The 27,814-nt window shown below is 35.8% G+C and overlaps 2 protein-coding genes and 1 non-coding gene across 5 annotated transcripts; 2 read left to right on the top strand and 1 right to left on the bottom strand.

The window, feature by feature from the left end:
* On the top strand, nt 1-3,078 carry LOC109073853 (40S ribosomal protein S3a). The gene is made up of 6 exons (XM_019089926.2): nt 1-149; nt 650-753; nt 1,043-1,230; nt 1,944-2,152; nt 2,570-2,679; nt 2,903-3,078. The coding sequence occupies exons 1-6, from the start codon at nt 88-90 to the stop codon at nt 3,031-3,033; spliced, it is 804 nt and encodes a 267-aa protein (XP_018945471.2). The 5' UTR covers nt 1-87; the 3' UTR covers nt 3,034-3,078.
* Nucleotides 903-972, top strand: LOC122136104. The gene has a single exon (XR_006153927.1). It is a non-coding gene; the product is annotated as a small nucleolar RNA SNORD73 (small nucleolar RNA).
* Nucleotides 3,079-4,550: 1,472 nt separating the features above from the next.
* sh3d19 (SH3 domain containing 19) lies at nt 4,551-26,980 on the bottom strand. Of its 3 annotated transcripts, none has more exons than XM_042716242.1 (20): nt 26,672-26,980; nt 19,690-19,729; nt 16,618-16,658; nt 16,438-16,483; nt 15,634-15,769; nt 14,380-14,560; nt 13,386-14,297; nt 13,186-13,299; nt 10,604-10,692; nt 9,834-9,874; nt 9,397-9,637; nt 9,227-9,295; nt 8,961-9,104; nt 8,786-8,861; nt 8,404-8,534; nt 7,800-7,870; nt 7,428-7,654; nt 5,820-5,866; nt 4,869-5,055; nt 4,551-4,748 (listed from the first exon to the last, which is right to left on the bottom strand). In XM_042716242.1, exons 1-20 carry the CDS (start codon nt 26,745-26,747, stop codon nt 4,732-4,734), a joined length of 2,886 nt encoding a protein of 961 aa, XP_042572176.1. In that variant the 5' UTR covers nt 26,748-26,980; the 3' UTR covers nt 4,551-4,731. The 3 variants fall into 3 exon arrangements, with proteins under 3 accessions (XP_042572176.1, XP_042572175.1, XP_042572174.1); XM_042716241.1 differs by lacking the exon at nt 26,672-26,980 and adding an exon at nt 20,557-21,458 and having other exon boundaries at nt 14,380-14,539; XM_042716240.1 differs by lacking the exon at nt 26,672-26,980 and adding an exon at nt 20,557-21,455.
* Nucleotides 26,981-27,814: the final 834 nt, after the last annotated feature.

The following is a 27,814-nucleotide window of genomic DNA, read 5'->3' on the forward strand; positions in this document are numbered from 1 at the left end:
AATCCCGCGAGATATGTCTTTTCTCGCTGTCGCTTTAATTCTCGCGGTATTTCCTCATTTCCTCCTCTTTTACTCCCTGTGTTCAACATGGCAGTCGGCAAGAATAAGAGGCTGACCAAAGGTGGCAAAAAAGGTGCCAAAAAGAAGATGTAAGTCACAAATGAATTTTTCGACTGTGTCGTTACACTGTTATAAATCATTCTGGAGCATAACTGTTGTTTACAGAAGAAGGATGCGATCGATATATTAAAGATTGTATGTAGCGGTCCTGCTAGCCTGGCTGGCTCGTTTATGGCCTGTGCTGTGTTCTGACAACTTCAGCTCAGAGCTTGTAAGGACCTGGACTGTTTTCTAATCCAATAGTCTTATAGTATTCGTTTTCAGCAAAAAAAATGAGCTCCGCAAACTGCTAACGCAAACTTAATATGTCTCCGGGAGCGCTAGCTAGTTCTCAACGATACTTTACCGACTTGGGACTCACTGCAACACATGTGTTGGGTGCTCAAAAGTTCTTTTAGTGCTTTCTCATATTTTATATAATACAGCCAAAGCAAATATAAGCCGTGTCCGTATCTGAATTGTGGAAATGTGGCTTCATTGCAACATAATGCTTTCTCTGAAACGTATTTACATGTGTTTTCTCCTGCAGTGTGGATCCTTTCTCCAAGAAGGATTGGTATGATGTCAAGGCACCAGCCATGTTCAACATCCGCAACCTGGGCAAGACCTTGGTCACCAGGACTCAGGGAACCAGTAAGTGCTCTTTATGTGCACGGCTGTCTGTGTTTCCACACAGATTCTGCATGAATTGTTAACCCTGCTGGGAAAGGGCAGATCTTGCTGTACAATAAGAGCCATGTGTCCCAATTGTTTGATGCGAATCGGTGTCGTATTGCAGTGGGAATACATGATGACAGTAGTTTCGGTCCCAGATGAAAAACTGTGATTACTGTTGTGAGATCACCTGACGTTCCCTTAAAATCCATGAGCATCATAGCACTACAAACTGCAGTGAATCTGACACCGTGTCTTTGTAATCTAGGAATTGCCTCTGATGGTCTGAAGGGACGTGTGTTCGAGGTCAGTCTGGCTGATCTGCAGAACGACGAGGTGGCCTTCCGCAAGTTCAAGCTGGTCACAGAAGACGTGCAGGGCAAGAACTGCCTCACCAACTTCCACGGCATGGACCTCACCCGTGACAAGATGTGCTCCATGGTCAAGAAGTGGCAGGTAAATCAAAGTTAACATGTGACCTTTATTCAGTGTAGGGTGCTTGCTATTATAGAAAAGCCTCACTGTTAAGTAAAAATTGTTGTACCACTTTAAGTGGCATTCCCACTACATTTCTTGTTCCGTTCACCTTCGTTCGAAAACGCAAAGTTCCAAGTTTGGTGAAGATATGTAACCAATGGAAGATGGATACATCATGGTGTGACCTCTTAGCTGAATTAAGACACAAACATTAAAGCTGCAGGTTTGCAGCATTGCATTTTGGATTTTTATGTAAAAAAAAAAAAAAAAAAAAGAGTGCATGGTGTTTGATATTGATTATTGTTGTTTGTGGTGTTTGATGATGCGTCTGGCGTGACCACAATTCTTGTATTGTTGTGCTGTAAAATTTAACAGCAGTGCTGCTTTGGTGTTTTTGTTTGGAATGTGTCTTAAGATACTACTGCAAGTTTCTTCATTTCACATCTTAAAAGTTTTCCGATTAATGAGAGAGTTCTTCCAAAAATAATCTTATTTATTCACCTTCATGTCATTTCAAATCCAAAAGACTTTGGTTAATCTTCAAAACAGTATGCTTCAAGAAACCCGAGAGATGTCCATTTCTTTCTATATTTGTCGAATTGAAAAAGTTCTACATAATGTAGTAATTTTTGAGTAGCTGTTTGTGCAGGCTATGTTGTAACATGCTAATGGACTGTGTTCTTTCCCGTTAGACAATGATTGAGGCCCACGTCGATGTGAAGACCACTGATGGCTATCTTCTCCGTCTGTTCTGCGTGGGCTTCACCAAGAAGCGCACCAACCAGATCAGAAAGACTTCCTATGCTCAGCACCAGCAGGTCCGTCAGATCCGCAAGAAGATGATGGAAATCATGACCCGTGAGGTCCAGACCAATGACCTCAAGGAGGTGGTCAACAAACTGTACGTATGACGTTCTCCCCATTATCCATGCCATTACACTTTTGAGTCAGGCTCTGCTCCTGGAGGTCCACCTTCCTGCATCGTTCAGAATTACTGCACAATTATTGGTGGGTGTGTTTGAATTAAACTTTGCAGGAAGGTGGCCCTGGAATTGGACTGAGCGTAGTTGAAATACTGGGTGTTATTGGCTGTTGTAAAGATTAAGTAGTCAAATTAGTATTTTTAATTGTCATTGTAGCACTTTCTATACATTGACTCATGAATACAGTGTCATTAACATACCTTTCGAGTGTTGAAGTAATGTAGATTGAGCAGTCTTTCTTCACCTGGGTTTTAACCACATGACCTTTTTGTAGTCTTGATGTATAACTGTTATGCAGTTGTGTGTGATAAATGGTCTTCTCTTTTGTTCTGTAGGATTCCTGACAGTGTAGGCAAGGACATTGAAAAGGCCTGCCAGTCCATCTACCCTCTACATGATGTCTATGTCAGGAAGGTTAAGATGCTGAAAAAGCCCAAGTTTGAGCGTAAGTTGAAATATGTAATGAACATGCATGGCTTGTTGTGACTTTTTTTTTTTTTTTTTTTTTTTTTAATGCTCATGATTGAAACTTAAATTAAATGTGTATAGAAATAACTTTTTTGATTGCTAAGCCATTTAACAAATCCTCTAATGAACCATTTAAACTTGCTTATTAGACAATTTTACTTGTTGGAGAGCTAATGTATTTCTGAATTTTTCTTGATCAGTTGGTAAGCTGATGGAGCTGCACGGTGAGGGTGGAACCAGCAGTGCTGCTGCTAAACCTGCAGAGGGTGACACTGGGGCCAAGGTGGAGAGAGCTGATGGATATGAGCCCCCCATCCAGGAGTCTGTCTAAAACTCCCAACACAAACAGCTGGTGTCAATAAACATGTAAATTTGAGTCTTCGTGTACTGTTGTTGAGTTTTTTGTTTTGTTTTATGCATCACATCAAACCTGCTGAACATCATGCTATGCTTTTATATCCCAGTCAGGAAAAAAAACAGTTTACAATCTGTTTTGGCACTTTTAGAATTTAACATTAACTTAGGGTTGATACTTAGTCATTTCCAGGTCTGGGCAAGTATGGGAATAAAAGAAAAGATTTTGAGAAAATTAAAAGTCTTTGTTTAGATATTATTGTTTGTTTTTTTCTTTTTCTTTTTTTCTTTTCCAAAATAATAATTGGAAAATAATTTCTAAGCACAAATATATCATATGAGTGTGTTTCATGGTGTTTGGAGCAGGCAGCCATCACTTGCAAAATTTTAGTGATTCCAAAAGAATACAAGACACCTGTTTCCTTGATACAAAACTATGTCTTCACCATAAACATTTCTGGTCCGGTTGATAAATTGCCAAGTTTACAGTATCAAACTGATGTGTCGTAGGTTAATATATGCAGGTTATAAAGCATTTTAGGTTTCCTCTCGTAATGTGAGGGAAGAGCTAGTACATGACTGTGGGTCTGCTTTTTGTGTGATTTTTTTTTTGTTTGTGTTTGTAGACTGTGATTGTTTAATTAAAGTTACATTTTTTTTCATCAGACAATAAAATATTTTGCCATATGGGTTCACCAAAATTTAGGTGAGCTTCAAAACACAAAAATGAAAGAATATTGTCACTATAACCAGTAGATGGCTGCAAAGGATCACTGGCTCATGTGTCGTGTCCACAATATGGTGGAATAATTGCAAATCTAGTTATTTTCAAGTGGTTTGCTTTGGATTTATATTTAGACATTATATCACTACATCATTATATATATCTATATATATATATATATATGTATGAAGTATGGAGTTGCACCAGTTTTCTATATGAATCACACAAATGAACTATTTTGAATTCAGAATGGAGATTTTTGGGGAAAGGTTGCTAGTTTGTATCCCTGTTAACAATCTCTTCAGTTTCTCTCGAATGTGAATGTAAAATGCCCATTCACTTCCCTTGGTAGTTCGCTAAGTCCCCCAGTTGAGAACCACTTTATGCTATATTAACCAAGCAAATGTGCAAGTCAGTGTGAAAATACGATGGTACTGGACACTGTCTCTGCTTCAAAATGTAAAGTGATACATACTATTTGCTCTCTGTATATAAACCCATTAATACTGTTTACAGAAAAGTACACTAAAATGGAAATAAATCTGTTAAATAACAGAAAGAGTACTGGCAGCTCATTACTGGGACATTATCCGTTCATTTTATGGACATTTCTATTAACCCTAAAACAATGCAATGAAGTGCAAAATTCAAAATACAGGTAACACACCTATAAAATAAATCTGGTAATTCCTTCAAAGTAATACATTATATTGTGCCCTATTTTTACAGATTTGTTTTAGAGTGTACATATAAGAAAAACAACAAGTCCATAGCAGTTCATGAATATATTTTTTAGGATACAATGGATTTGGAATATCAACAATGATAAATCACATTTATAAATATATATTAGACAAACACAATTGAATTTAAACTGGAAACGAATCAAAAGACGAAGAAGGAGAAGAAGAAAAACACTGCTTCTGAAGTTGCCTCTGCTTATTCATTCCATTACCATTTTCTCCCACCTGCACAAAGAAAAAGACAGTATTAAAAAGATAATTATTTAAACTGCATAGTGAATTTATACTGAAAGTGTATTTCCAGCTTCTGTCCACTAGAGGCCCGCAGTCGCTTTATAATCTCACCTGTAACAATCTCTACAAAGGCTTTGGGGAAGAAGCCTTCTCTGCCATTGATCTGTCCGCTCCACCATTCATCATCTATGTGAGCAGTGACCAGGATCCTGTCTCCCTGCTGGAAGGGCAGATCCTCCTCTGTCTCTGCTGTGAAGTCATACAGTGCCACAGCCCACTCTTCACCGTTAGATTCAACCTGTAGACACAGATGAAAAAGACTGAACATATAGCACATCTTACTTTACCTGCCTGCATACAGTACACTCACATAAAGCAAATCTCAGCTGCGTCATAAGTTTAAAGTGTCGCAAAATGTAAACTGTATTATCACTAGCTGTATATATCAAGTTGGATATTATATTTGCATACAGTATACTCATATAAAGCAAATCTCAACTACCTGATTTTTTATTTAATCGCAAAATATAACTATATCATCCAGACTTTTAGATTAAGTTGTATGTCAGACTTTATCTGCATATATGCAGTATACTTGCAGAGAGCAATACAGACTAGCCTATATAGAAAAAAATCAACTTGTCTTGAAACATCAGAGATCTCACTGATCTAATACTTCTTATTATTAAGAAATGTGAGGTAAATATTGAAACAAGAAATGGTTGTTTAAAGGTGTAGTACACCCTAATACCAGTCACCTTTTGGTCACCATTCACAAAAGACCAGAATCATTTTTTTTTTTTTTTTAAAGCTTTCTCCTTTTGTGTTTGTGTTTTTTGCGTGGCATTGTACTCAGAATTGAAAAGTGTGTCGTTTTCACCAGAAGGAAGTTAAGACATTTTGATTAAACATTACATTCATAATGTGCATGAATGAACTGTTCACAATATGATCTATTAAATGCATTTAGAAAACAAACAGGGGAATTTTTATTTCATGCTAGCTTTAATCACTGTTCATTACTACAGTAAAGATAAAATGTGACAAGTTGGGAGAAGATACCTCAGTGGCTTTGTAAGACATCCGTGTGTTAGGTGAACCGGCCATTCCTGAGAAGTGATACACAACATATATTAGATCTGTAGCTCAAAACATGATCTATTATGCAAGCAAACACATGCAAATTCAAATGTAAAAATACTCCACTTTTAAATTTACCCAAAAGTTAGTCTAAGCCCATTTCAGCTATTTGTTTTTGTGAACTTGACTGTTTTTTAAAGAGCCTGCACACAAATGCAGTTTATGAATGAATTATTACTGTACAGTTAATGGCTGTAAATACTCTAGAGTTACAGAAAAGAGCAGCTGTCCTCATGAGGAGAACCTCCCTGTGTACGGCAGTGTAATGAATGAGATGGAGGCCACAGTTTCATATAGCCCTTAATGAAACACAAACAGAAGGGCAAATTCTTCACATTCCCACCATAGGGAGAGCGGCCCACTCGTTGAGTCACAGAGACGCTGATGCTGACACTGTTGGTGTTGTTGGAACATTAGAAACTGACAAGTGGCTGGATTACAGACAGTTCTAGGGTTAACTGAATGTGTTTCCTGAAACTGGAGAGGCATTACTATATTCAATCAAGTGGAGTTTGATTTTCCATGTAGAATGCACTTCTGTTGATAGTAATTATAGGTGTTTCTTCAACCTGTATTTGAATGTTTTGTTTCTTAGAACAAATTTCAACCTTTGCCAGATTAAAACTATCCAGAAAATTTTTTTTTCTTTTTTTTTACCAGACTTCCATTTATTTTTGTTACTTTTCAAAAGCCTTTTTATGTCTAGATTTTGGCAGTTTACATCATTTAGCTTTAAAATGTGAAAATCCATCATAAATTATAACCTGTCATGATGGGTGGAATTAACAATCCCTTTCAATATTTATTGCATGAAGAATATTCACATAAATGTTTATACTGTTACATATTGGTGTGGTTATGACATCATTTCCACCACAATCAACAATACTGCCACTATAATAAAGGTTTTCAAAAGTCACCGTACTTGTCAACATTCTTGAGATGAATATCATTTGTAAACAGTATTTTTAGAGTGTGTTATTTCCTATCAAGCTATAATTTGGCCAAATTGAACAAAAAATGTGGCCATTTTATTTCAAAATTGTTTTGCATCAATCACATTTCCATCACTGCAATTGCAATCACAGAATGTTTAGAACACAATGCATTGTTTAAGGTGTGCTGGAAATGACATTGTGGTGGAAATGTTTATGACAGAATTCTCAAGAGAGAGTTTACAGGTTCCAAATCCACCCATAACTGAAGAAACACCCAAATACACAATGTCACTAGGGCAAGTTTCTAAGCTTTGTATTCTTTGTATTCCAGGCATAGTAACACAAATCAAAGCTTAAATTTGGGTCTGTTCAGTATGGACTAACTATGCATAGCATGAATATTGATATGTTAAGTTTGGGTTTGTTTTGTTTTTATTAATCAAAGCTTAAATTTGGGTCTGTTCAGTATGGACTAATGTTCATATTCTGACTTTTTATTCTGTGGTTTGTGAATTTTTTATTGTTTTTAAATGTTTTTTTAAATTTTGTTGAAATGTGTATAATTTATAGATATATGGTTTTGGCCTCTTACCGGGCAGTGCAGTCTTATTCAGAACAGATTTCTGCACTGGGACTGGAGGAAGATCCTCAAGCACTTCCACAAAGTTGAGGGGGAAAATACCAACATGGCCATTCACTTCCCCACGAGCCCACTCCTCTTCCACATATTCTTTAAGCCGAATCACATCACCTTCAGAGAATGAGAGCTCATCACTCTGCTCTCCCTCAAAGTCAAACCTCGCAACACACCTTGGGCCTCTGAAGAAAATATTAGTCATTGTCATGTAATCTGGTTCCAAGTACTTTTGTCAATCTTACATTGCAGTACATCAGATTTTAAAAGAAAAAGTTCATTTAATTTGTGTTTGAGCTTTTACAGTCGAATCTTGTGAGGATGACTTACCTCACAGGATCAGGAGATGGTTTGGATTTCCATTCATTGCTGGATGCTGGTGCAGATGTACCAGGCTTGTTCTGGAGAAAGAAAAAAAAAGATTATTGGTAATGGTAGAGATTAATCAGTTTATTATCCCTGAATGTACATGCTTAACTTTCAGGAAATGTTCACGTCAACCTCAGTACGTAAATAATATGAGCTACTAAATTTGAGACATGTATAAATAATTGTAACTTGCAATTGCAAAAGATCTTGTAATTTCCCGGATTTAAATATTAAATACACATCAACACTACTTACAAAAAAGATTTTTATATTTAATTGTAATTTGTAATTGTTAAAGATCTTGTAATTTCCTTTTTTGTTTTTTTTCTTACAATAACTTGAATGACATAACTTACAATAACAAAGAATATCAGTTAAATAGATTATTGCATGATAGTTTGTTAGGTACAGATGAGAAGGTCATGGGCAGGACAGATAATAATCACAATTTTAGGGGCAAGACAAATATTTTAATTCTCACAAAAAAAAAAATATTCCTTCTAATGCTTTAAGTCGTTGGACATTGTCTACTGTATTTGTCAAAAATTCAATACACAATATTTACCAGTGGCTTGACGTAGTTAACGGGGAAGAATCCAGTGATGTTTCTGCATGTTCCCATGTACCACTCACTATCCAGCTGTTCTACATTAGACACCACATCGCCAGCCTTCAACATCAGCTCTCCAGGCCCCTCTGATACACAAGACAACATATGATTATTACAGGAGCAGCTTCACAACTGCCTCTGACTGTGAATGTAAAGGAGAAACGCATATTTAATTACTATTCTGAACAACCTGGGCGAAGGACTTCACATACACATGGTAATTATTCTTTGCAAAAAAACTAAACACTACTCATAGCCTTATTAAATTATGCTTGCCTTGGAAAACGGACCTTTGTTTTCTTACACAGAGAGAACACAACTGTCTATGTATATTCACCTGGAGTGAAGTCATACAGGGCTTGTACTTTTAAAGATCCAGTATTTTCCACCATACCACTAAAGGAACTGTTTTTCTGTAGAAACACAATGAGAGCCATGATAGCATGTTGACATTGCAAAACTGATAATACTTACTACTACATCTACTATTAAATGATATTAACATTAATTACCTGAGGTACTGGATTGCTGGGTATATTTGTCAAGGGTATAATAATCTTCATATGTGTTTTCTGCACTGTGCCCTTAGCGTTTCCCAATTGGCATTCAAAGGTTTTGCTGTCTAATTCCTCAAGCAAGATGAGGACTTCATTTTTCTAAAGGAGATAAAGGATGGAAATGCTTAATTTTACCATGACTGGAACTCGCTAGCACAACAACACATAAACCATCCGTAACTTGAGAAGATGGCACTATGGGGCTAATGTACTGACTTCACCTGAAAAGAGAGCTCCCCAGTGTTTCTGCCATTGTAGTCATACTCAGCAATACCGTGGGGGATCTCAAGCTGTGTAAACCAAAAGAATAAGGCAGAGTTGCATTGATTTGTTCAGTCACTCTATAATACAATTAAATTAATAAAATTACACATGTAAAATAACATCTCACAGTGTATTTGTTGTACAGACGATGTCCAGGGTTGGGTCTCGGTGGTAGGGCAGGTCCTTTTTTTGAAGCTCTACGGTTTTGTTGCTGCCATTGAGGTTGCTGTTGTTTTGATGGCACTATTTGTGAAACTCCTGGATCTGAGGGCCCACGTTGGGAGCCATCTCTCCGTGGAGGAGGAGGTCTTCCTGGGCCTGTTTTAGCAGGTGGCGGTCGTGGAGGCAGAACCTTTCCTCCACTGGGTCTGAAATATTATTAACATAGAATTTAAGGGCACAATACCAGAAGAGACCACATGTTGTCGCATTAAAACTCTAACAATTCCTAGACTGAAACTGCCCAAACCAACCAGCCATGAAAAGAGAAATGCATAAAGGCATGTTTAGAAGGTTGAATGAGCGAAACTAGGACAGCTTTGAATAAATACAGGATTCATTTACCGTGGTGGAAGAGACATATCAGATGAGAGACTGAAGGAGTCCTAGGGGGAAAACAATAAAGAGTTAATATTCAAAGTTTAAGAGAAGATTTTTGTTTAAAAACACAGTTTGTGCACTAACAATGTATGTGCAGAATAAATCAGAGAATAAAACAATAATGTTCATGGTTTGACAGTTGTTTCAGATAAAGATATATTTGGAACACATTTCACATTTGGAATTGTTTTTCTGACAGCTAAATGCCGGGAACATTTTTACACAATTACACAAATGCAGATGTGAATACTCTGCCAATGTATTGCAAATGTGTTTTATTGTGGGAGTAACAACCTCATACTAAACAGGATGTTGTTATTATTCAGGTTGCTAGCTGTAAACATTACTTATAAGATCTAACTTTCCAATATCTGACTTGAAGTGGCCATAAAAGCAGTCAGCTAACACATACTCAAAATCGAGAATGCATTGTCAAGCACCAGCACTCATGTACTTGCACAGTAAGTTTCAGGCCTGAGGAAAGAGAGGAAAAGGAAAACCAAGCAAAGTCCCTATTGTTTCGTTGTGCTCTCTTTGACTTCTCTGGAAAATGTCAAAAGAAAACACGCTTTTATTTTTTAAATATCATAAATCTGCAGATTAAAGAGTCTGGTAACTGATCTTGTGAGCTCTGCTGACTTTTTAAGACAGCATTTTATCTTAATCGCCTACTGCTTTGGTGCTTGTTACACAGTTGTTGCTTGCTGGGAAAGGCCGGCTGTATAATGTCTTACTTTGCTAGAAGGTTTAGCAGGTGTAGGTGGGCCACCCACAGGTTTCTGCACAGGTAAAGGTGGTGGAACATCTGCCGTCTCTTCTGTGTCTGAAAAGCAGTAATCCATCAATTAACCATGCAATAAAGCAACATATGTAGATTATTATTAATTTATTTTAACATTATTATATTAGTATTATTTTGATTCATCACTTGACTGCTGTTTACACTAAAGCATATACACTAATGTTCAAAGTTTGGGGTCAGTAAGACTTCTGGAACAAAACAATAATAAAAACTTTTATTTAACAAGGATGCATTAAACTGAGCAAAAGTGACAATAATTGTATGTTTCCACAAAATATATAAAAAGTGTTTTTAATATTGATAATAATAAGAAATGTTTCTTGAGCACCAAATCAGCAGAATGATTTCTGAAGGATCATGTGACACTGAAGACTGAAGTAATGGCTGATGGAGAATGAGCTTTGATACAGGTGCATCTCAAAAATTTGAATATCATGAAAAAGTAAAATTTTTTTTGTAACTTATTTCAAAAAGTGAAACTTTCGTATATTCTAGATTCATTAAATGTAAAGTAAAATATCCCAAAAGTTTTTTATTTTTTTATTTTGATGATTAGAGCTTACAGCTCATGAAAGTCAAATCCAGTGTCTCAAAATATTAGAATATTTCCTAAGATCAATAAAAAAAAAAGGATTTGCAAAACAGAAAAGTTCAAGTTCTTAAAGTATGTTAATTTATGCACTCAATACTTAGGCTCCTTTAGCACAAATTAATCAATCAAGCACAGTAATATGATGGTCTTATATCAACCACTTGGAAATGGTTTTGGCACTGTGGGCAGGTGCTAAAGTCCTACTAGAAAAGGAAATCAGCATCTCAATAAAGCTTGTCAGCAGTTGAAAGTGCTCCAAAATCTCCTGGTAGACGGCTGCATTTGACTTTGGACTTGATAAAACACAATGAACCAACACCAGCAGACATCACGGCAGCCCAAATCATCAATGACTGTAACTTCACACTGGACTTCAAGCAGCTTGGATTCTGTGCCTCTCCAGTCTTCCTCCAGACTCCAGCAAATGCAAAATGTACTTTTATCTGAAACGAGGACTTTAGATCACTGAGCAACAGTCCAGTTCTTTTTCTCCTTAGTCCAGGTAAGATGATTCTGACGTTGTTTCTGATTCAGAAGTGGCTTGATAGCCCTTTTCCTGAAGACGTCTGAGCATGGTGACTATAGATGCACTGACTCCAGCTTCAGTCCACTCCTTGTGAAGCTCTCCAAAGTGTTTGAATCAGCTTTGCTTGACCGTATTCTCAAGCTTGCGGTCATCTCTGTTGCTTGTGCACCTTTTCCTACCCAACTTCTTCCTTCCAGTCAACTTTGCATTTAATATGCTTTGATACAGCACTCTGTGAACAGCCACCCCTTTCAGTAATGACCTTCTGTGACTTACCCTCTTTGTGGAGGGTGTCAATGATCATCTTCTGGACCACTGCCAAGTCAGCAGTCTTACCCATTATTGTGGTTTCAAAAAACAAGAGATACCCGGAATTTATACTGTAGGGATAGTCATTTAATGAAACTCAAATGTAAATATTATACTATTTTGAGATACTGGATTTTTGACTTTCATGAGCTATAAGCTCTAATCATCAAAATTAAAAAAAATACATATTTTGTAATGTTTTACTTTACACTTAATGAATCTAGAATATATGAAGTTTCACTTTTTGAAATAAGTTACAAAAAGACAAACTTTTTCATAATATTAATTTTTTTTTAGATGCACCTGTATTTATTATTTTAAATTGTAACAATATTTAACAATATTACAGTTTTTAATGTAATTTACATTTTAATGTAAACACGTTTTTTTTTTCTTTTTAATAAACTGAAGAACATTACATTATTCTCTGTGGTAACTGACCAGGTTTTACATCTTTGAAGCCAAAAAGGCATTTTATAACCAAATGTGACATAATGGACTAAATAATGATATTTAAAGGAATAGTTCACTCAAAAATGTTAATTCTGTCATCTTTTACTCACCCTCATGCTATTCCAAATACATAAGACTTTTGTTCATCTTTCAAACAGAAATTAAGATATTTCTAATGAAATCTGTGAAGTTTCTGTCTCTCCGTTGAAAGTCCAGGTAACCAAAACTTAAAAGATCCATAAAGTCATAAAAGCACTGTAAAATAAATCCATATGAATTGAGCGGTTTAACAAAAATCTTGTGACAATAACACTATTGACTAACACTCACTCTATATGAAGAACAGATTTAATTCATTATTATTTTTCTTTTTTTTTTGCATATGAAGTATATGAGTATATGAACTACTTTTATGGTGTTTGAAGCCTGACAGTCAGGGTCACTCTGAACTATTGTGGTATGTTTAAGAGTAACATGAAACAACATTTTTGGGTAAATTATGCTCTTTACCAGGAATACTACTTTGGCATTATTTTCACGGTTTTACACTTTAAACAATGTAAATATAGGCAATTAATGTGCATTAAATAGCTCCCTATATGATTACATTGGCTGTTGGTTACTCAACACTCACTTTTGTCAGTTTTACTGGGGACTCTGATGACTGTGGGTCTCTTGGTCACCCCCTGTGTGTTTAGCCCCATGTAGGTGAATCCCCCTTGACGGGCAGGTTTAGTGGGAGATTGATCTGTGAGGGGAATACATTAAAACATATACACATGTAATACCTGTTTTTGAATTTTATTGTGGAATGGGAAAAACATTTGCACTTACTAGTGGGAGCATCCACATAATCATTGCTAGGCATGTCCGCTGTGGATGTGATGTTAGACAGAAGAGCAGTTGAGTTGTGATTGTTGAGGTTCAGCAAGTCTTTGCTGGGCTTGAGTGGAGTGGGAGGTCCTTTCATTACTTCCTCCTCATCCTGGGAACTTACATTCTTAGCTCTGACCAATGAAGGTCGTGATGGAGGAATGAGGGCTGTCTTGAAGGAAGGCTGAGAGTCAAAGTTATCTCTTAAATCTAAAGACGGTTTTTTGAAAAGTTGAGGTCTTGGCGCTGGCATAGGTGGTGTGTCGACATCTTCGTATAAGTGACTTTCAAATTGTGAAACCTGCTCTTCTTTGGGCTTTTTTACAGAGGGCCGCGGGGCAATGGATGGTTTTGGTGCCAGCACAGGTGGTTTGGCATAAACCTTACGAGGACGGGGGAAAGGTACAGAAGTTTCTTCATTGTCTGTGCTAGACTGACTTTCAAAGGCCTGTATTTTTGAACGGATGTTGCGGTCGCTGTGAAGGGAGGTCATGTTTTCACTTTGGTTCTCTTTAGTTTGGTTCGTGTGCTCTTCCTGGATGTTGACACTGTTGCTCAGATCACTTTGAGGCCCAGAGCTGAAGACATCTAAGAGTTCCTGCAGATACTTGCCTGAATGGACATCAGAAGTCTCCACAGGTGTTACAGGAAAACCTTCCCAGCTGTCTTGCAGTGGTATCAGAGGTTGCACATTGACCTGGTTGGATGGGCTTAGGGGTTTTGTTTTGGAACGTGGCTGAGGCACCGGACGTGTAGTTAAGACTGGATCGACGTTGGTTTGGGAGTTGGGAGTGGATATAGGGGATCTGGTTTTTTGATCTGGTTTGCAGGGCAATGATGGCCGAGGTGGTTTTTTTGGCTGCTTCGCTGAAACTGTAAAAGACCAAATAGTAAGTATTACAATTTATGGTTCACACTGATTTGTGCATTCAAAATCTTGTCAGTATGGACTAACCTCCACTGGGATTTTGGTTCAGCTGCAGGGACGTGCAGGAATTTGGATGCGTCACATTCTCCTCTAGTGAGTCAGTCTGTGTGGCAATAGTTGTTGAGTGCGAGCGTCGTGGAGATGGTAAAGGTGTGGTAACCTGCTCCTTAGTCTTCTCCTTGATTACCTGCTCATAGGATGGGGGGAGCTGAAGCACGAGAGAAGGGAATCACTCGAACGCAAGCATCAAACCAAGCAAACATGTCACAAGAGTGCAGGAGACATACAGTCCTAGATAAAAGAGTATGGGGAAAAAAGTAGGGATGCAGAAAATGTAGGCACCATATCAGTATATGTGGGTTTTTTTAATCAGTATTGGCCAACACTGGATACTATCATACTTTACATTAAAATTTTGTGAAATTGACTTGAGCATACAGTGTAAACTATTATTTGTAGTTTTTAATGTGTTTTTGTTTTGCTTATAGGCAGAAATACAGATTTAGAATATTGTATCAATATTTATTGGTTATCAGCCATGACATGAAAAAAAAATATATATTTTTTGATAATTAATAATTAAAAAAATTATTTAAAAATTTTAATTATCAGCTTATCTATATCTTAAATATCTTTAAAATCCTTTAATATAACAACCTTTTAAAATGCCCCAAAATCCTGACTGTCTTCCTTATACAACAATTTAAAAATTGCGTTTTAAAACTCTGTTATTTTAGTGTTATTTATATACTATACATTTTTTTAAATATTTTTTGTATTTAATATTTTTAGTTTAAGTTTTAGCTTTAAGTTTTTTAGTTTGATTCATTTCTATTATTTTTTTATTACTTTTTTTCTCATTTTATTTTATATTTATTTCAGTACTTAAACTTATTTTATTTCAGTTAGTTCCCAATGAAACGTTTCTAATTTTCACAAGTTTAAGTTTTTCAACATATATTTTATTTTATTTTCAGCTTTCAAATAATGAAAATTATTTTGAATAGTTTTAGTTTTAGTTACCAGTAATAACAGTGATGTCTGCACGAGGTGACAGTGGAGGTTATATACTAGATTACTGTTAGACCAATTCTTTAATCACAATGGCTTATAAGTTAGTAATTGATGGGTTAGTCTCTCAAATACAAAGACAAAGTAGCCATGCCTTAAAAAGTAAAAACTAAAGACATGCTGAGGAAACAAAGAGGATCCACACACCTGTCTGGCACAACCGTTTGCTAATGGCAGCTGTTGTGGATATAGTGCTATAAATCAGTGTACCTGAGCAGAGGACAGAACGCTCTCACTCCAGACTGGTTGTGTTGTGAAAGCTGTGGATGAAAATCGTCCAGATGCCCCTGGATACCAAGAAGTGGCTGTTAATGGCTCTGCCGATAGGATGGTTATCTCTGGACGCCTGAAAACAATAACAGTTTCCTTATTAATACATATGAATGCATTTCACACAGATTTCAAGGCACAGCTATAGAACCAGGCTTGTAGTTTTGTTTTAAAAAAAAAAAGCATTTTCTACTATATTATTACTGAAATTAAGTATTTTTTAAAGTTATATTTTCAGGCCTTTATTTTTGATAGGACTGTAGAGAATTGACAGGAAAGCATAGGGCAGAGAGGGGAGAGGGGGACTGGTAAAAGACCCCGAGTCAGGAACTAAACTACATGTCATTGTACTAACCACAAGACTATCATCACCATTAAAGTATTTTTAAAGGAATATTGCCAGGAAATCATTTTTAGGGATAAAAACGTCTTTTTATTACTTTTCTGCCTTAAAATTGTAATGATGTGTTTGAATGGATTATACTGGGTTATATTGTCAATGTTAGCAACTGTATCCAACATAAACATGAATGAGCATATGAGACTGATTAAGTGTTTTAGACAGACAAAAGTGTAGCCTCGCAGTTGAAACATGTTCTTCTAAACACTGAGCCATGTTGTCTACACAAGAGATGTGAGTTTGAATCAAGTTTTTGGCATATTGTGATCCCTCACATCACTTCCTATAAACAACTGACTGTCTCTATAAATTAAAAATGGCCAAAATAGTTTCATTAAGCTCACCTTCTTTCCCTGGAGCAGTCTGGTTGTGAGTTAGCTCTTGCAGAAGCTGGAAGATTTGACAAAATTTAGCATTTGGACAATATATAATGTAAGAACATGACATTGCTACAATATATCCTTTGATTAAATAAATCTACTATGTATGAAAGTTAATAGACCTAGATATACATAACATCTTACTTCTCTTAAAGGCTGCTTTGATTGAAGAAAGGGGTCCTTGACTAAAAATAGCAAACAGAAAAAAAAAAAAGATATTGACATAAAAAAGCATTCCTGGTCTGTGGGGTATTCTTAATGTGTTAGTTTTTTTTTTTTTTAAGGTCAACAACTCTGACACATCTGTTTCACCTCATACATACACATGAACACAAGCGAATGGACAGAGTAAAAACAAAACATAGACACACACACACGCACACTACCAGTTTGGTGTCATTAAGATTTGTTCTGCTTGAAAGAAATTATTCAGCAATGACGCATTAAATTGATCCAATATGCCAGTGAAGACATTTAATTATAAGATTTCTATTTCAAATAAATGCTGTTCTTGAACTCTCTATTCATTAAAGAATGTTGCACAACTGTTTTCAACATCCATAATACTAATAATAATAAAATGGAGCATCAAATCATCATAATAGAATGATTTCATATTAGAAGGATCATGTGACACTGAAAGTAATGACTGCTGAAAATTAATCTTTGCAATCACATGAAGAAATAGCATTTTAAAAGATACTAAAATTAAAGGGAGTTATTTTAAATTGTAAAAACATTTCATGATATTACTGTTTTTATGAACAGGTATTTTGACCAAAAATGCAGCCTTGGTGAGCATAAGATACTTCTTTCAAAAACATTATAAAATCTTACTAATCCCAAACTGTTGAACAGTATGGTAGAATGTTTAACACATACACCCATGTACTATTATAGCTAACATTTTTTATTACCACAATATCTTCAACAGAGTAGGGTGACAGTTATTTCTCACACACAAAATGTTAACTTTTATTGCATTATTACTTCATAAAACTTTGCTTTTACTACTCTACATCTCAATTTAAGGTCCTTTCATTTCTTTACAACTTGCTCATTTCTACTGGTTTAACCAGTGTGTTGAACAACACAATGAAATGGATCTAATAATAATATTGTGCCAAAAGACAGAGCAAACAAAGGACAACTCAACATGGTACAAAACCTAAAGAGACATCAAATATACGAAAGCATCTATTTCATACCTTAGATTAGTAGATGAATGAAGTTTTAAAAGAATCCATTAGAGCAAATAATACCATCCCTTCCAAAAACTACAGTGCTCATTGGTAAAAGCTCTTTGATCTTTCAAGCAGAAGACTTCACTTCCTGACTATGTGGACGTTTTAGAGCTGCTGCTTTCTGCATAGCTGAAGTGATGTGTCATAAGCACAGAGTGAGTGTGAGAGAGAGAGAGTCTGGCCGGGCCAGTACACCAGCAAGCTCTCAAAGGCAGCTTTAGCTCTGCTTCAAATGAGAACCAGCTGACCAGTTAGATTCACACCCTTGATGTCTCCCACTGCACAGGCATCACTAGCTCAGCAAGTAATATCCATCAGTTGTGACAGAACTGAAATATCTATCAGTTCTGTCACAGGTTGATTCATGACATTGCGCAGAGTTAAAAATAAAGCCATCTGTTTAATAAGGCACTGTTTATAAAATTGCATGAATTTGTTGCCTTGGAGCTAAATTAAAGGTGCTTTATGTAGGATTGACACTGAGGGGTTTTACTAGGTATTGGAGAGGGTTTTTTTCTTGATTATAGGTTATGTGTGTTGTATTTAGGATTGGGGGTTTTGGTTTTTATTGGGTATTGTTTTTTTTTTCCGATTCTTGATGATGAATGAAATGAAATACGCTGTGTGCTGAAATACAATTGGGTAAACTGGCGGTGGGCGGGTTTCACAAACCAAAACAAAGTCCAAGATTTCGGCCCAGAACGCACATTTTCGAAGGAGAATAACTGACTGTAGCATTGTTTTTCAGATAAACATGTATGTTAACTTAGCATGTTTCTTAAATATCTGCAAACATATTAGGGTATTTTTATGGTTTAGTAGAGTCAAAATCTAACATACAGCACCTTTAAGCTAGCCCGACATTCCCTCAATTGGACTTTTTAACTCGCAATAACTTGTATTAATGCAATTCTGTTTAAAAAAAGTCTTTGCGAGTTTATATCTCACAATTCTGAGAAAAAATTTCAGAAATGCAAGAAAACAAATTTCAGAACTGTGAGATAATTTACTTTTTAAATAACATTTATGTATAGATTTTAGTGTTTTAAAAGTGTTTTCTTGTCCCACTTTTAAACTTAAAATATGAAAATCCATCAAAAAAAGTGTTAATTATTTTGCATGTTATACACTATATAATATAAACGAAGAGTTTAATAAAGATAATTATTTATATCAATCTGTTGTTCTCAACACAACAAGCAATTTTGTCCCTAATAAAGTTTTTGTATTTGGCTATTATCAGTCAAGAGCATTCTTGAGACCAAATATGTGATCTGTTAATAAGACAATCAAGGTAAATATAACTTAAAGTGTAAATATTTAACTGTGCATATTTTTAGATACAGTAGATGCTAGCTATGAAATTAGATTTAGGAAGACAAAGTCGAAGTCAGGCATTTCATTTCAAAAAATTGTAAGAATGCCATTTACATCCATGATATACAATGTAATACATGATCTGAGATTTAGTGGAAATTCAACTGTGGTGAAAAATTCTCCTGTAATGCTTGTTCACTGCTGGACATTATCAAACATCCAGGATGCTCTTGTGTCTGAAAGTGAGCCAATTCCTTAATGTCAGAAAAGCACCTCACTATTAATGGCCATTATTTTGAAGTTAAATATTCAACAAGCACATATGAATTTGATCTTGCATACTGTGAGAGGTCAAAAATTAATTTGTAAACTTGAATGACTGGTTAATTTTTGACAGCCATTCACACATGAAACATCTAACAATGCTGAACATTCAAAGATATGTAGCACGATTTCAGAGTTGTTGAATCAGATTGATTCATGATTCACATAGAGACTACTAGAGCCTCAAGTATTAGACAATCCGCAGAACAAGTCAATCACAACTCAAACTTTTAACCATGCATAACAAAAGAAACTTTTTAATGTTTTCTTTATTATTTACATATTATATGAAGTTCTCAAATGACGTGTGAGGATGTTGTTTCCATCTTACCTTATATGTAAGCGTTCTGTTTTATTTCTTTCTGAACGGTCTGCAAAACACAAAGCATAAAGCATGAGCCAAATTTCTTTGTAACACATTTTATTTAACGGTTTGTGAATTTATATTTGCTACATGCAGTGACTAAATTCTCAGGCACAGCTGGGAGTAGTGATGGTGTTTGTTTGGCTGGTAAATGGTATGTTCCATCCTGATAAACCTGTTTTAAAGAGCAAAGCATTATGGAGAGCTAAATGCTACAACAGCAACAATTTTTCATGAAACCTCGCTCAGCATTTACATCACTCAGGTCCAGTCAAAAAGCTCTTACAGCAGATTCCTGGTTTCAGGAATCCCCTTTCACTTTTGAACACATTTTGAGCATATCTGAACTTATAACACATTAATAAAGCTTATGAAACTACAAAGCTTGTAGAACAAGACCAGCATGTTTCATTACACCACACAAAAATAGGATCCTTGTTATTCCCGACAGCACTGAGCATTCATAGAAAATGTTTAACTTTGCCCAGGTAATGAAAGTGAACTCATAAAACATAATGACTGCTTTGGCAAAGGGGTCTTTGTTTGTCTTGGTTGCAGTTGTCTACTGACCTATCACTGTCCCCAGACACACCTGCTAAGGTCCAGTTTCTGTTCTCACTGTGACTCTCTGTGTGTGTTTGTCAAAGCTACGAGAAAGTGAAATAGCCTACACCACTCATAATAGAATTTATAGATTCATTGATTAGAGTTTGTTATATTATTATCATTTAAATCATTGTATTTTTTACAAGTTAAGTATAAAAGACAAAATATTACATTTAGCTGCAAAATAAGACACATTACTTATCAAAGAACTGGATAATATAGTCCTACCTGCGTACTGAGAGAGAACAGAAGCAGACTCATAACCCACCTTCAGATTCAAATGTTTGAAAGAGGAAGCACAACTCCCGGTTAAAGTGACGTCTCTTTTTTCATTAGGTATATTGACACAACCAGGGTGCCATGCAGGAATGCTGTCTATCAGGAAGTATTTCTCTTCTGACATTAATGCACCAAAACATTTGTTAATCAATGTAAGTCAAATATTCTAGCACACATATAATACATACTTACCCTCCATGCAAAAACATCACATACTTTACCTATCGGTGCACATGCCCACCTTAATAATGTGAGCAGTTCATTGGTTTAAAGAAATACATCCTGATATCACAATACAATATCTGCTTTATCTATGTTACTGTTCCAGGAAGATGGTGCGGTTTTGTGCTGAGAGCAGGAGAGCAACCAGCTCTCACTTCACAAAAGAGTACTGATATTATTACAAGGGATTATACAAAACTGGTCTCAATCTCAGATCAGTATAAAGAGACAGAAGTTCCCAATAGAAATTCTGGCATTAACAAAAATATGGCTTGACATGTTCACATGCTGACACCTGATTGGTGGCACTAATTTGTACTATAATAAGCAAATATAAATTACAGACTCCATTAGTGGTCGACCGATATATCGCCAAGGCCGATATTTGACATTTTTCGAATATCAGCACTGGACAATTGCATTCTGTTTTGCTGATGCGTTCAAGGCGGGACCTTTATTTTAACGGCGCGACCGACTTTTATTTTGACGTCAGATATCAGCATCGGCTGTCAAAAAACAAATATCGGTCGACAACTAGACTCCATTTAAACACAGGTTTATGACTGTGTTTGTGACTGGTTCTAAAAGTAGTCTTAACCTCTTCTTAAAAATGCTACTAAACAAGTATAGCAACTGAAATATGTATCCTTTATGCATAAATGACAGCTATCTATCTATCTATCTGCAAAACCACTGTAAAATAAAAAAATTGTATTTAATAATAATAATAATAATAATAATAATTATAAAACATTTAATAATAATAATAATAATAATTTACAGAACAACAGTACCATTACAAAACTAATATTTCTCTTATATTTGGCTGTCTATAAAGGTTTTGTTTTTCTGAAAAGTCACAGGGAAACCTTAAGGCTTCTCTTTTTCTGACAACAAATTTACAAATGACACTCATTACAAATTTGGGAAGATGGTCGCCGTGGGTTGTGTTTTCAAATGCATGTTATAAGTGACCCACCCTCACAGTTCTTGCAGAGATGGATTACATGTGGAGCAGCATTTTCCTGTGAACCACGTCGCTCTGAGACACTGAAAATCATAAATTGCTCACGTGTAAAAGAACTCAGTGCCATGCTTCACTATATATATTAGTGCTGGGCAATGATTATATTTTTCAAAAGTATTCAAAAGTAGTGTATTGCGCAATTTTTTTCATTTAAAGGTACTGCTATATTAACAAAAGTGCAATAACATTTGGTTTGCAAACACTTTAAACAAATAAGGTGCTTTTTTACAGCAGTATTCCTTTTACATAGCAGTTAAAATATTTATTGTAAATTTCAACTTAAACATTAATGTAATCAAATTAAATATAAAAAAACAAAGCTATTTGCCACTGCCAGGGAATTAACATTTTTATAGAAAATATTTTATAGTTTGTTATAGAAAAACAAGTTATGCTCAGAGTCCAGAGCCTCCAACATAACATTATAACAGGCACCTTCTGAGTAGAGACATGCACTCCTGCGGGACAACACTTGACGGGCGGGTAGAGACTTGTGCGTGCAGGATGCAGGAGAATAATGTTGTACTCACACTAGGCAATCTTAACTGTCCCCGAGTGCGTTTGACCCCCAAAGCCTGGTTTGTTTGACTTGTGTGATCGCTCCGGTTCATTTAGCCGTCCCTGGCTTGGTTGGAAGAGGTGGGCCAGAGTACGGTTCTGTTGGGCTCAGGACCGGTACGCAATACTACGCATGTAGTGTGAGCTCTAACCGCACCTGAGCGCGGAACTTCTGATACTTGCAGAATGATTGCATTACCATTTCTGAGCAGCAAAAGTGATAGATCTGTAAAGCAATATATTGTGAGAGGGCCGTGTGTCACCTTGTCCCAAACGACTGAAAACCACAAAGTTAACAAAACGATGCATTCCACTGTGCTGAGCGAGAGCGATTCTCTGCTGTCTTCATGTGCTATCGGAAACTTTCTATTTCCCACTTATGAAATCGGGATAGCGAGCATGTTGCATTCTTTTCTGTTAAAAACTAACAGAGAACAGTGGTTTGTGAATGTTGATGCTTATCCTAAATAATTTTATCGGGAGCATTCATGATGTCTTAGGCCCACCCCAAATGCTCTAATTGGTTGAAACGCGTGATGACACCCATCCCAAGCCAGTACTGATCAACATCCCAACCCCTCCTGTGGCCCATGGTTTGTCTGTATATGTGTTTAGAGCCAGTGAGCAACGGGCTTTCAAAATAATAATAATAATAATAATAATAATAATAATAATAATAATAATAATAATAATAAAAACTGTGTTAATGCGTGACAAAATAATTGTCGGCGTTAATTAATTTAATGTGTTAACGCAATAATAATGTGTTAACTTGCCCAGCCCTAATATATATATATATAAGTGGCAACACAGGATGCATGTTAATACCAGGTGTAAGTGGCAGTCTGTCTCTGCCAAACTCTTGTTATGGGGTTTTAATTACTGACCAACTAAAAGTTATCCAAATTGTAATGAGTCTTACATTTTGGATTCAACTCCACATTTTTATTAACCGACTTTAACAAGTTATGACAAAAATTAGATGACTAATGTCTAAGACTTGTCTAAGTGTTTTATGCAATCTGCCCCAGGTGTAAACAGGGCTTTTGAGAAAAAAAAAGGATAACTAGAATTTATGAAGGATTAAAGAAGGCTCTCATTCTGAAATTTTTGACACTTTGAGACTTCAAAGTGATTCCTATTCTCAGCTGAAAAAAATGTGAGACATGAATTTTGTGGATAAAGATCTGGTTTAGACAAGATGGAAGGCATTATGAACAGTCTATGGGATACATTTGTGCTGACAGTGTCTCTGTGTGTAAAGCCTGTCTGTGCAGGACAACACTTTTACTCATTGTACTGAGAGACAAAACCTTTTCACACTAATCTAAAATAAATCTTCCAGATTGCAGCAAACAGCACAGGTTAGAAACTAAATCCATTTTGACAGTGCTAGAGGCCTGTTCATAAAACCTCATTCCAAATCATAGAGATAACTGAAGAGATAAACATACTGGCACACCTTAAAGGAATAATTCATATAAAAATGAAAATTATTACTTACTAGAATATACAAAAGACAATTGTCTCAAAGATACAATGTAAACCAGTTTCTTAAATGTTCCTCAAAATATATTATTTCGTGTTCAACAAAAGTAAGAAATGCATACAGCATGCGAACAACATGAGGGTGAGTTAATTATATAAAAAATAAAAAAAGTTACTCGTCAGATGAAGTATTCCTAATAGAATCTGTTAACACCCTGTGCACATTCAAACATTTTTGCATAGAAAGATGTACTGTATATTTAAAAATATGTTTATATTACCTGTAGGCCTAAGCACAATTTCTTTTTTTGTACAATATAAATATTAAAAGAAAGAAATTTAACCCAATTAAATTTATTTAAAGAAATTAGAAAATGTAAATATTAAAAGAAAGAATGGGTTTTATTTAAAGAATTTTTAAATATGTCAAAGAGTCACACTGCACTCTCTCATGGGCACAGAACATTCCCAGAAGACACAACAAGCAACACATACTCTAATCAGACACTCTGTCAGTGCAATGCTAGAAGAGTTGTGAAACTCACTATAGACACCACATTCACCGTAAGAAAACAATACTGTACAAAATGCATATTAATACAATAATAATGACTTCCATTCTCGCTTGGTCTGCAAAGGCGTAATGGAATACACTAAACAGGGTGTATAGGGGTAAGCAAATACATATGCTGACAGGTGGTAGGACAGCCTACTGTAGCCCTCGGACCGAGGGATATGATTGAACGAACATTTTATGGTCCTACGCCTTCCACATACAATATAAATACATATAAATACATTTAGACCTCTTAACTTTGTGATTGCTATCGGAATTTGACTTTCAACCAGCATAACAAAAAAATATTTTTGAACCAAATCACCTACCCTGCATTTAAACATTAAAATAATATGTAAACCCAATTAAATTTAAAAACATCCACAATACCTATTACAAAAACAAGTCATCATCATCATTTATTTTCGTTAGTCAAGGCAGGTGTGATTTACTGTGTTCATGTATGTATTAAAGAAAGCAGGGCAAACTCCCGTATGATAACTCACATCTTCTTACAACACAAAGCAGTGATATTTTGTTCCCGAATGAATCACTGTTTAATGAACTGGCTAAATAGGTTGAGTAAATCATCAATGGTTAACTCAAAAAAATGGTTATTTATCACTGGCATAAAAATGTAATGTAAAAAAAATCCTAGCCATTCAAGCACAAAACACCACTCAAAAATCTAATTCGAAGTCCAGAACTAATACTGTGTAATGCTGTAAATGCTTTTTATAAACACAAGGCCTTCCTGGCAGGTAAATACTGTTCAATGCAGACAGTAGATAATGCTATGATATCATAGTCTGCTGGAACATGTTGAAACTGGAGCATTTCTTCAAGACTTTAGGAGACTTTAAGCAGAGGAGAGATGAGGAATGCTTTGGACAATGTATGCTATATGGATATACCTGTACCCATGGAAACAGTTTCATATAATGCCTCAAAGAAAAAAAAAACTAAGCCTATTTTGTCCTGTCACATGACCAACATAAAAAAATCATATGAAAGAGTGAAGAACATGTGAAAGACAGTTTAAGACGGATATGTCATGTGTCCAGACACACATATGACGCTGCACAGGTGTTATACTTTTAAACAGGCTGCAACAAGCACAGCTGCTGCCTCATGTTTCCTCAGTTGTGTCACCTGTTGTGTGTCAACACTGGGGAAAGCTGTAACCTGCTGTTTTAACTCCCAACATTCAACAGCTGACTCACCAATACACCCAGAGTAATGCTGAGGAGAGCAAGACGAACTTTCCACTATAGATCAATTTTGGTTAGTGTTCAGTCAGTGTCACTAAAAAAAATCAACAGGCTAAATAATAAACATAAAAAGTCATTAAAATATCAAAAACAAAACTGACATGTAACAAAACACTTCAGTTGATTTTTCCCTAACTCAGCAAGTTTATTAACCCACTGATTCTTGAGCATTGCGGGGGGAAAAATAAAAAAGGTTTATTTTTCAAGTAATTATTCTGGATTAATCTGTTTAGCATGTTAGGATGTATTTATGTATGACTTGAGCACAGCTCTTTCCATTTTCTCACAGAATGTGTTTTTCTTTGCTGTCAAATATGGGTCAGCAGAACCATTGGATAAATAAATAATGTGTCAAAAATGTATTATTAATATTGTTAAAAAATGCATTAACTTTATTGGGTGAATTAATCGGGTGACCAGAACGCTTTCAAAGATGAATTCAAACATTTGACAGGACTGACAGCTAGTAGTGTTAACAGTTTATTTCACACATATGATCCAATTTTTATATTTTCTGGTGTATCTACTACCAGGACCTATTTAAAATTAGAGAAATGATCGGAATAGGTTAATAATATCAAATCAATTTTGCAATATAAACATGTAAATAAATGTCCAAAATGTAAAATATATTTTTGATATTGTTTGATTTTCTTATCCTAAATATGCTGACAATAAGTAGGAACAAAGTTTCAAAAGCAAAAACAAAGTAGCCTAACTTTAGTGAGTGATAATTCAGTGAAACTGAAATTGTACATTTGCGATAATATTAGGTACTGTAGCCTATTCATCATCTCTGATTAGGCTAATAAACTGAAATTCCAGAAAGTCGCAGAAGTTCGTTGTCTTGTGAAACTAGAGCACTAATCTTAAATCTGCCACAGCCCTAAATAATAAAGTTTTAATCTTCGTTAATAATTTTAACAGTAATAACTGTCTTACCTGCTGAATTTCTTCTTCTCGTAATGACAGCATTTGAAAAATCTTCATCTCCATCATCATAGCGCGCTTCAGCCATTGGTATGCTATTAACAATATGTCCGTGTTGCGTATATTGCACAAAACTGACGAGATTTAAATTCTCCCTCTCGCAGACGATAAAAACTCTGACTTACTAAAACTCTTACTTAATGAAAGGTAAGCTCTATGACTAGAGTTATCGCAGGTCTGTGTCTGTTATCGGAGAGTGATGAACTGAACCCCTGAGCTCGGCGCGAGCATCTTTACAAACAGATACTACTCTGTGCACGCGCGTCTGTGCATGCTGTTCAGCAGAGGGCGGAAAAAATCTGACCAAGGTAGGCCAACTTATTTTCTAAAAAGAACTTACTCTAACTGCTGCTATATATACAGTCATGTGAAAAAGAAAGGACACCCTTCTGAATTCCATTGTTTTCCTATCAGGACATAATAAATAAATTAATTAATTAATTAATTAATAAATAAATAAATTAATATGGTATTTGTAAGTTATTAAATAATTTGGAAAATAAAAGCGCAGATGAACAACACATGACATATCACACAGTGTAACAACAACAACAACTAGGCCAAATGGAAAAGCCATGGGTGACAAACTACGGATACCCTTACTCTGATCATCAGCTGTTGTGAGCATCTCTATAACAGAAGTAGTTTTGGCACTTCGCTGGTCTGGAGTCTTCAGGTGTGTGTTTACACAATGAAGAAAGACATCAGCAATGATCTTAAAAAAGCAATTGTTGCTGCCATAAATCTGAGAAATGGCATTTCCAAGCAATTTTTTTCAAAAACCAGTCTTCCCATGAGTGGAGTGGACGATTTTTAAAATCTCACATAGGTGTTGGGTGAAGCCCAGCCCGCTGCTCTAAGATGTCTGCTAACGAGGTACTATTTTTTGTTTGGACAGCCTTCCCCTTCTGTTGTCCACTAAAGCAGACAAAGAGCTGATCAGATTTGATTTAAAACTCTGTTTGAAATCCAGGTAAATGCATAACAGATGTACTGCTGGGTCTCCCTCATCAGGAGTGATCACTTGCAAGGTTACCACTTGATTCCTGAAAAGGGTAGTGGGAACCTTACCCTGCCAGGCTGGGGTCTGAACTA

This window comes from Cyprinus carpio, chromosome B1 (genome assembly GCF_018340385.1).
Source record: "Cyprinus carpio isolate SPL01 chromosome B1, ASM1834038v1, whole genome shotgun sequence".
NCBI lineage: Eukaryota > Metazoa > Chordata > Actinopteri > Cypriniformes > Cyprinidae > Cyprinus > Cyprinus carpio.

Excerpts from the sequence above, each read along its gene's own strand:
- sh3d19 (XM_042716240.1), bottom strand. The coding sequence starts at position 20,731 with ATGTCAGAAGAGAAATACTTCCTGATAGACAGCATTCCTGCATGGCAC. Across the intron at positions 8,535-8,785 it reads CCTGTATGACTTCACTCCAG|AGGGGCCTGGAGAGCTGATG; the intron begins GTGAATATACAT and ends CTTGTGTATCAG. Across the intron at positions 7,871-8,403 it reads TTAACTACGTCAAGCCACTG|AACAAGCCTGGTACATCTGC; the intron begins GTAAATATTGTG and ends TTCTTTCTCCAG.
- LOC109073853 (XM_019089926.2), top strand. The coding sequence starts at position 88 with ATGGCAGTCGGCAAGAATAAGAGGCTGACCAAAGGTGGCAAAAAAGGT. Across the intron at positions 2,153-2,569 it reads AAGGAGGTGGTCAACAAACT|GATTCCTGACAGTGTAGGCA; the intron begins GTACGTATGACG and ends TTTGTTCTGTAG. Across the intron at positions 2,680-2,902 it reads GAAAAAGCCCAAGTTTGAGC|TTGGTAAGCTGATGGAGCTG; the intron begins GTAAGTTGAAAT and ends TTTCTTGATCAG.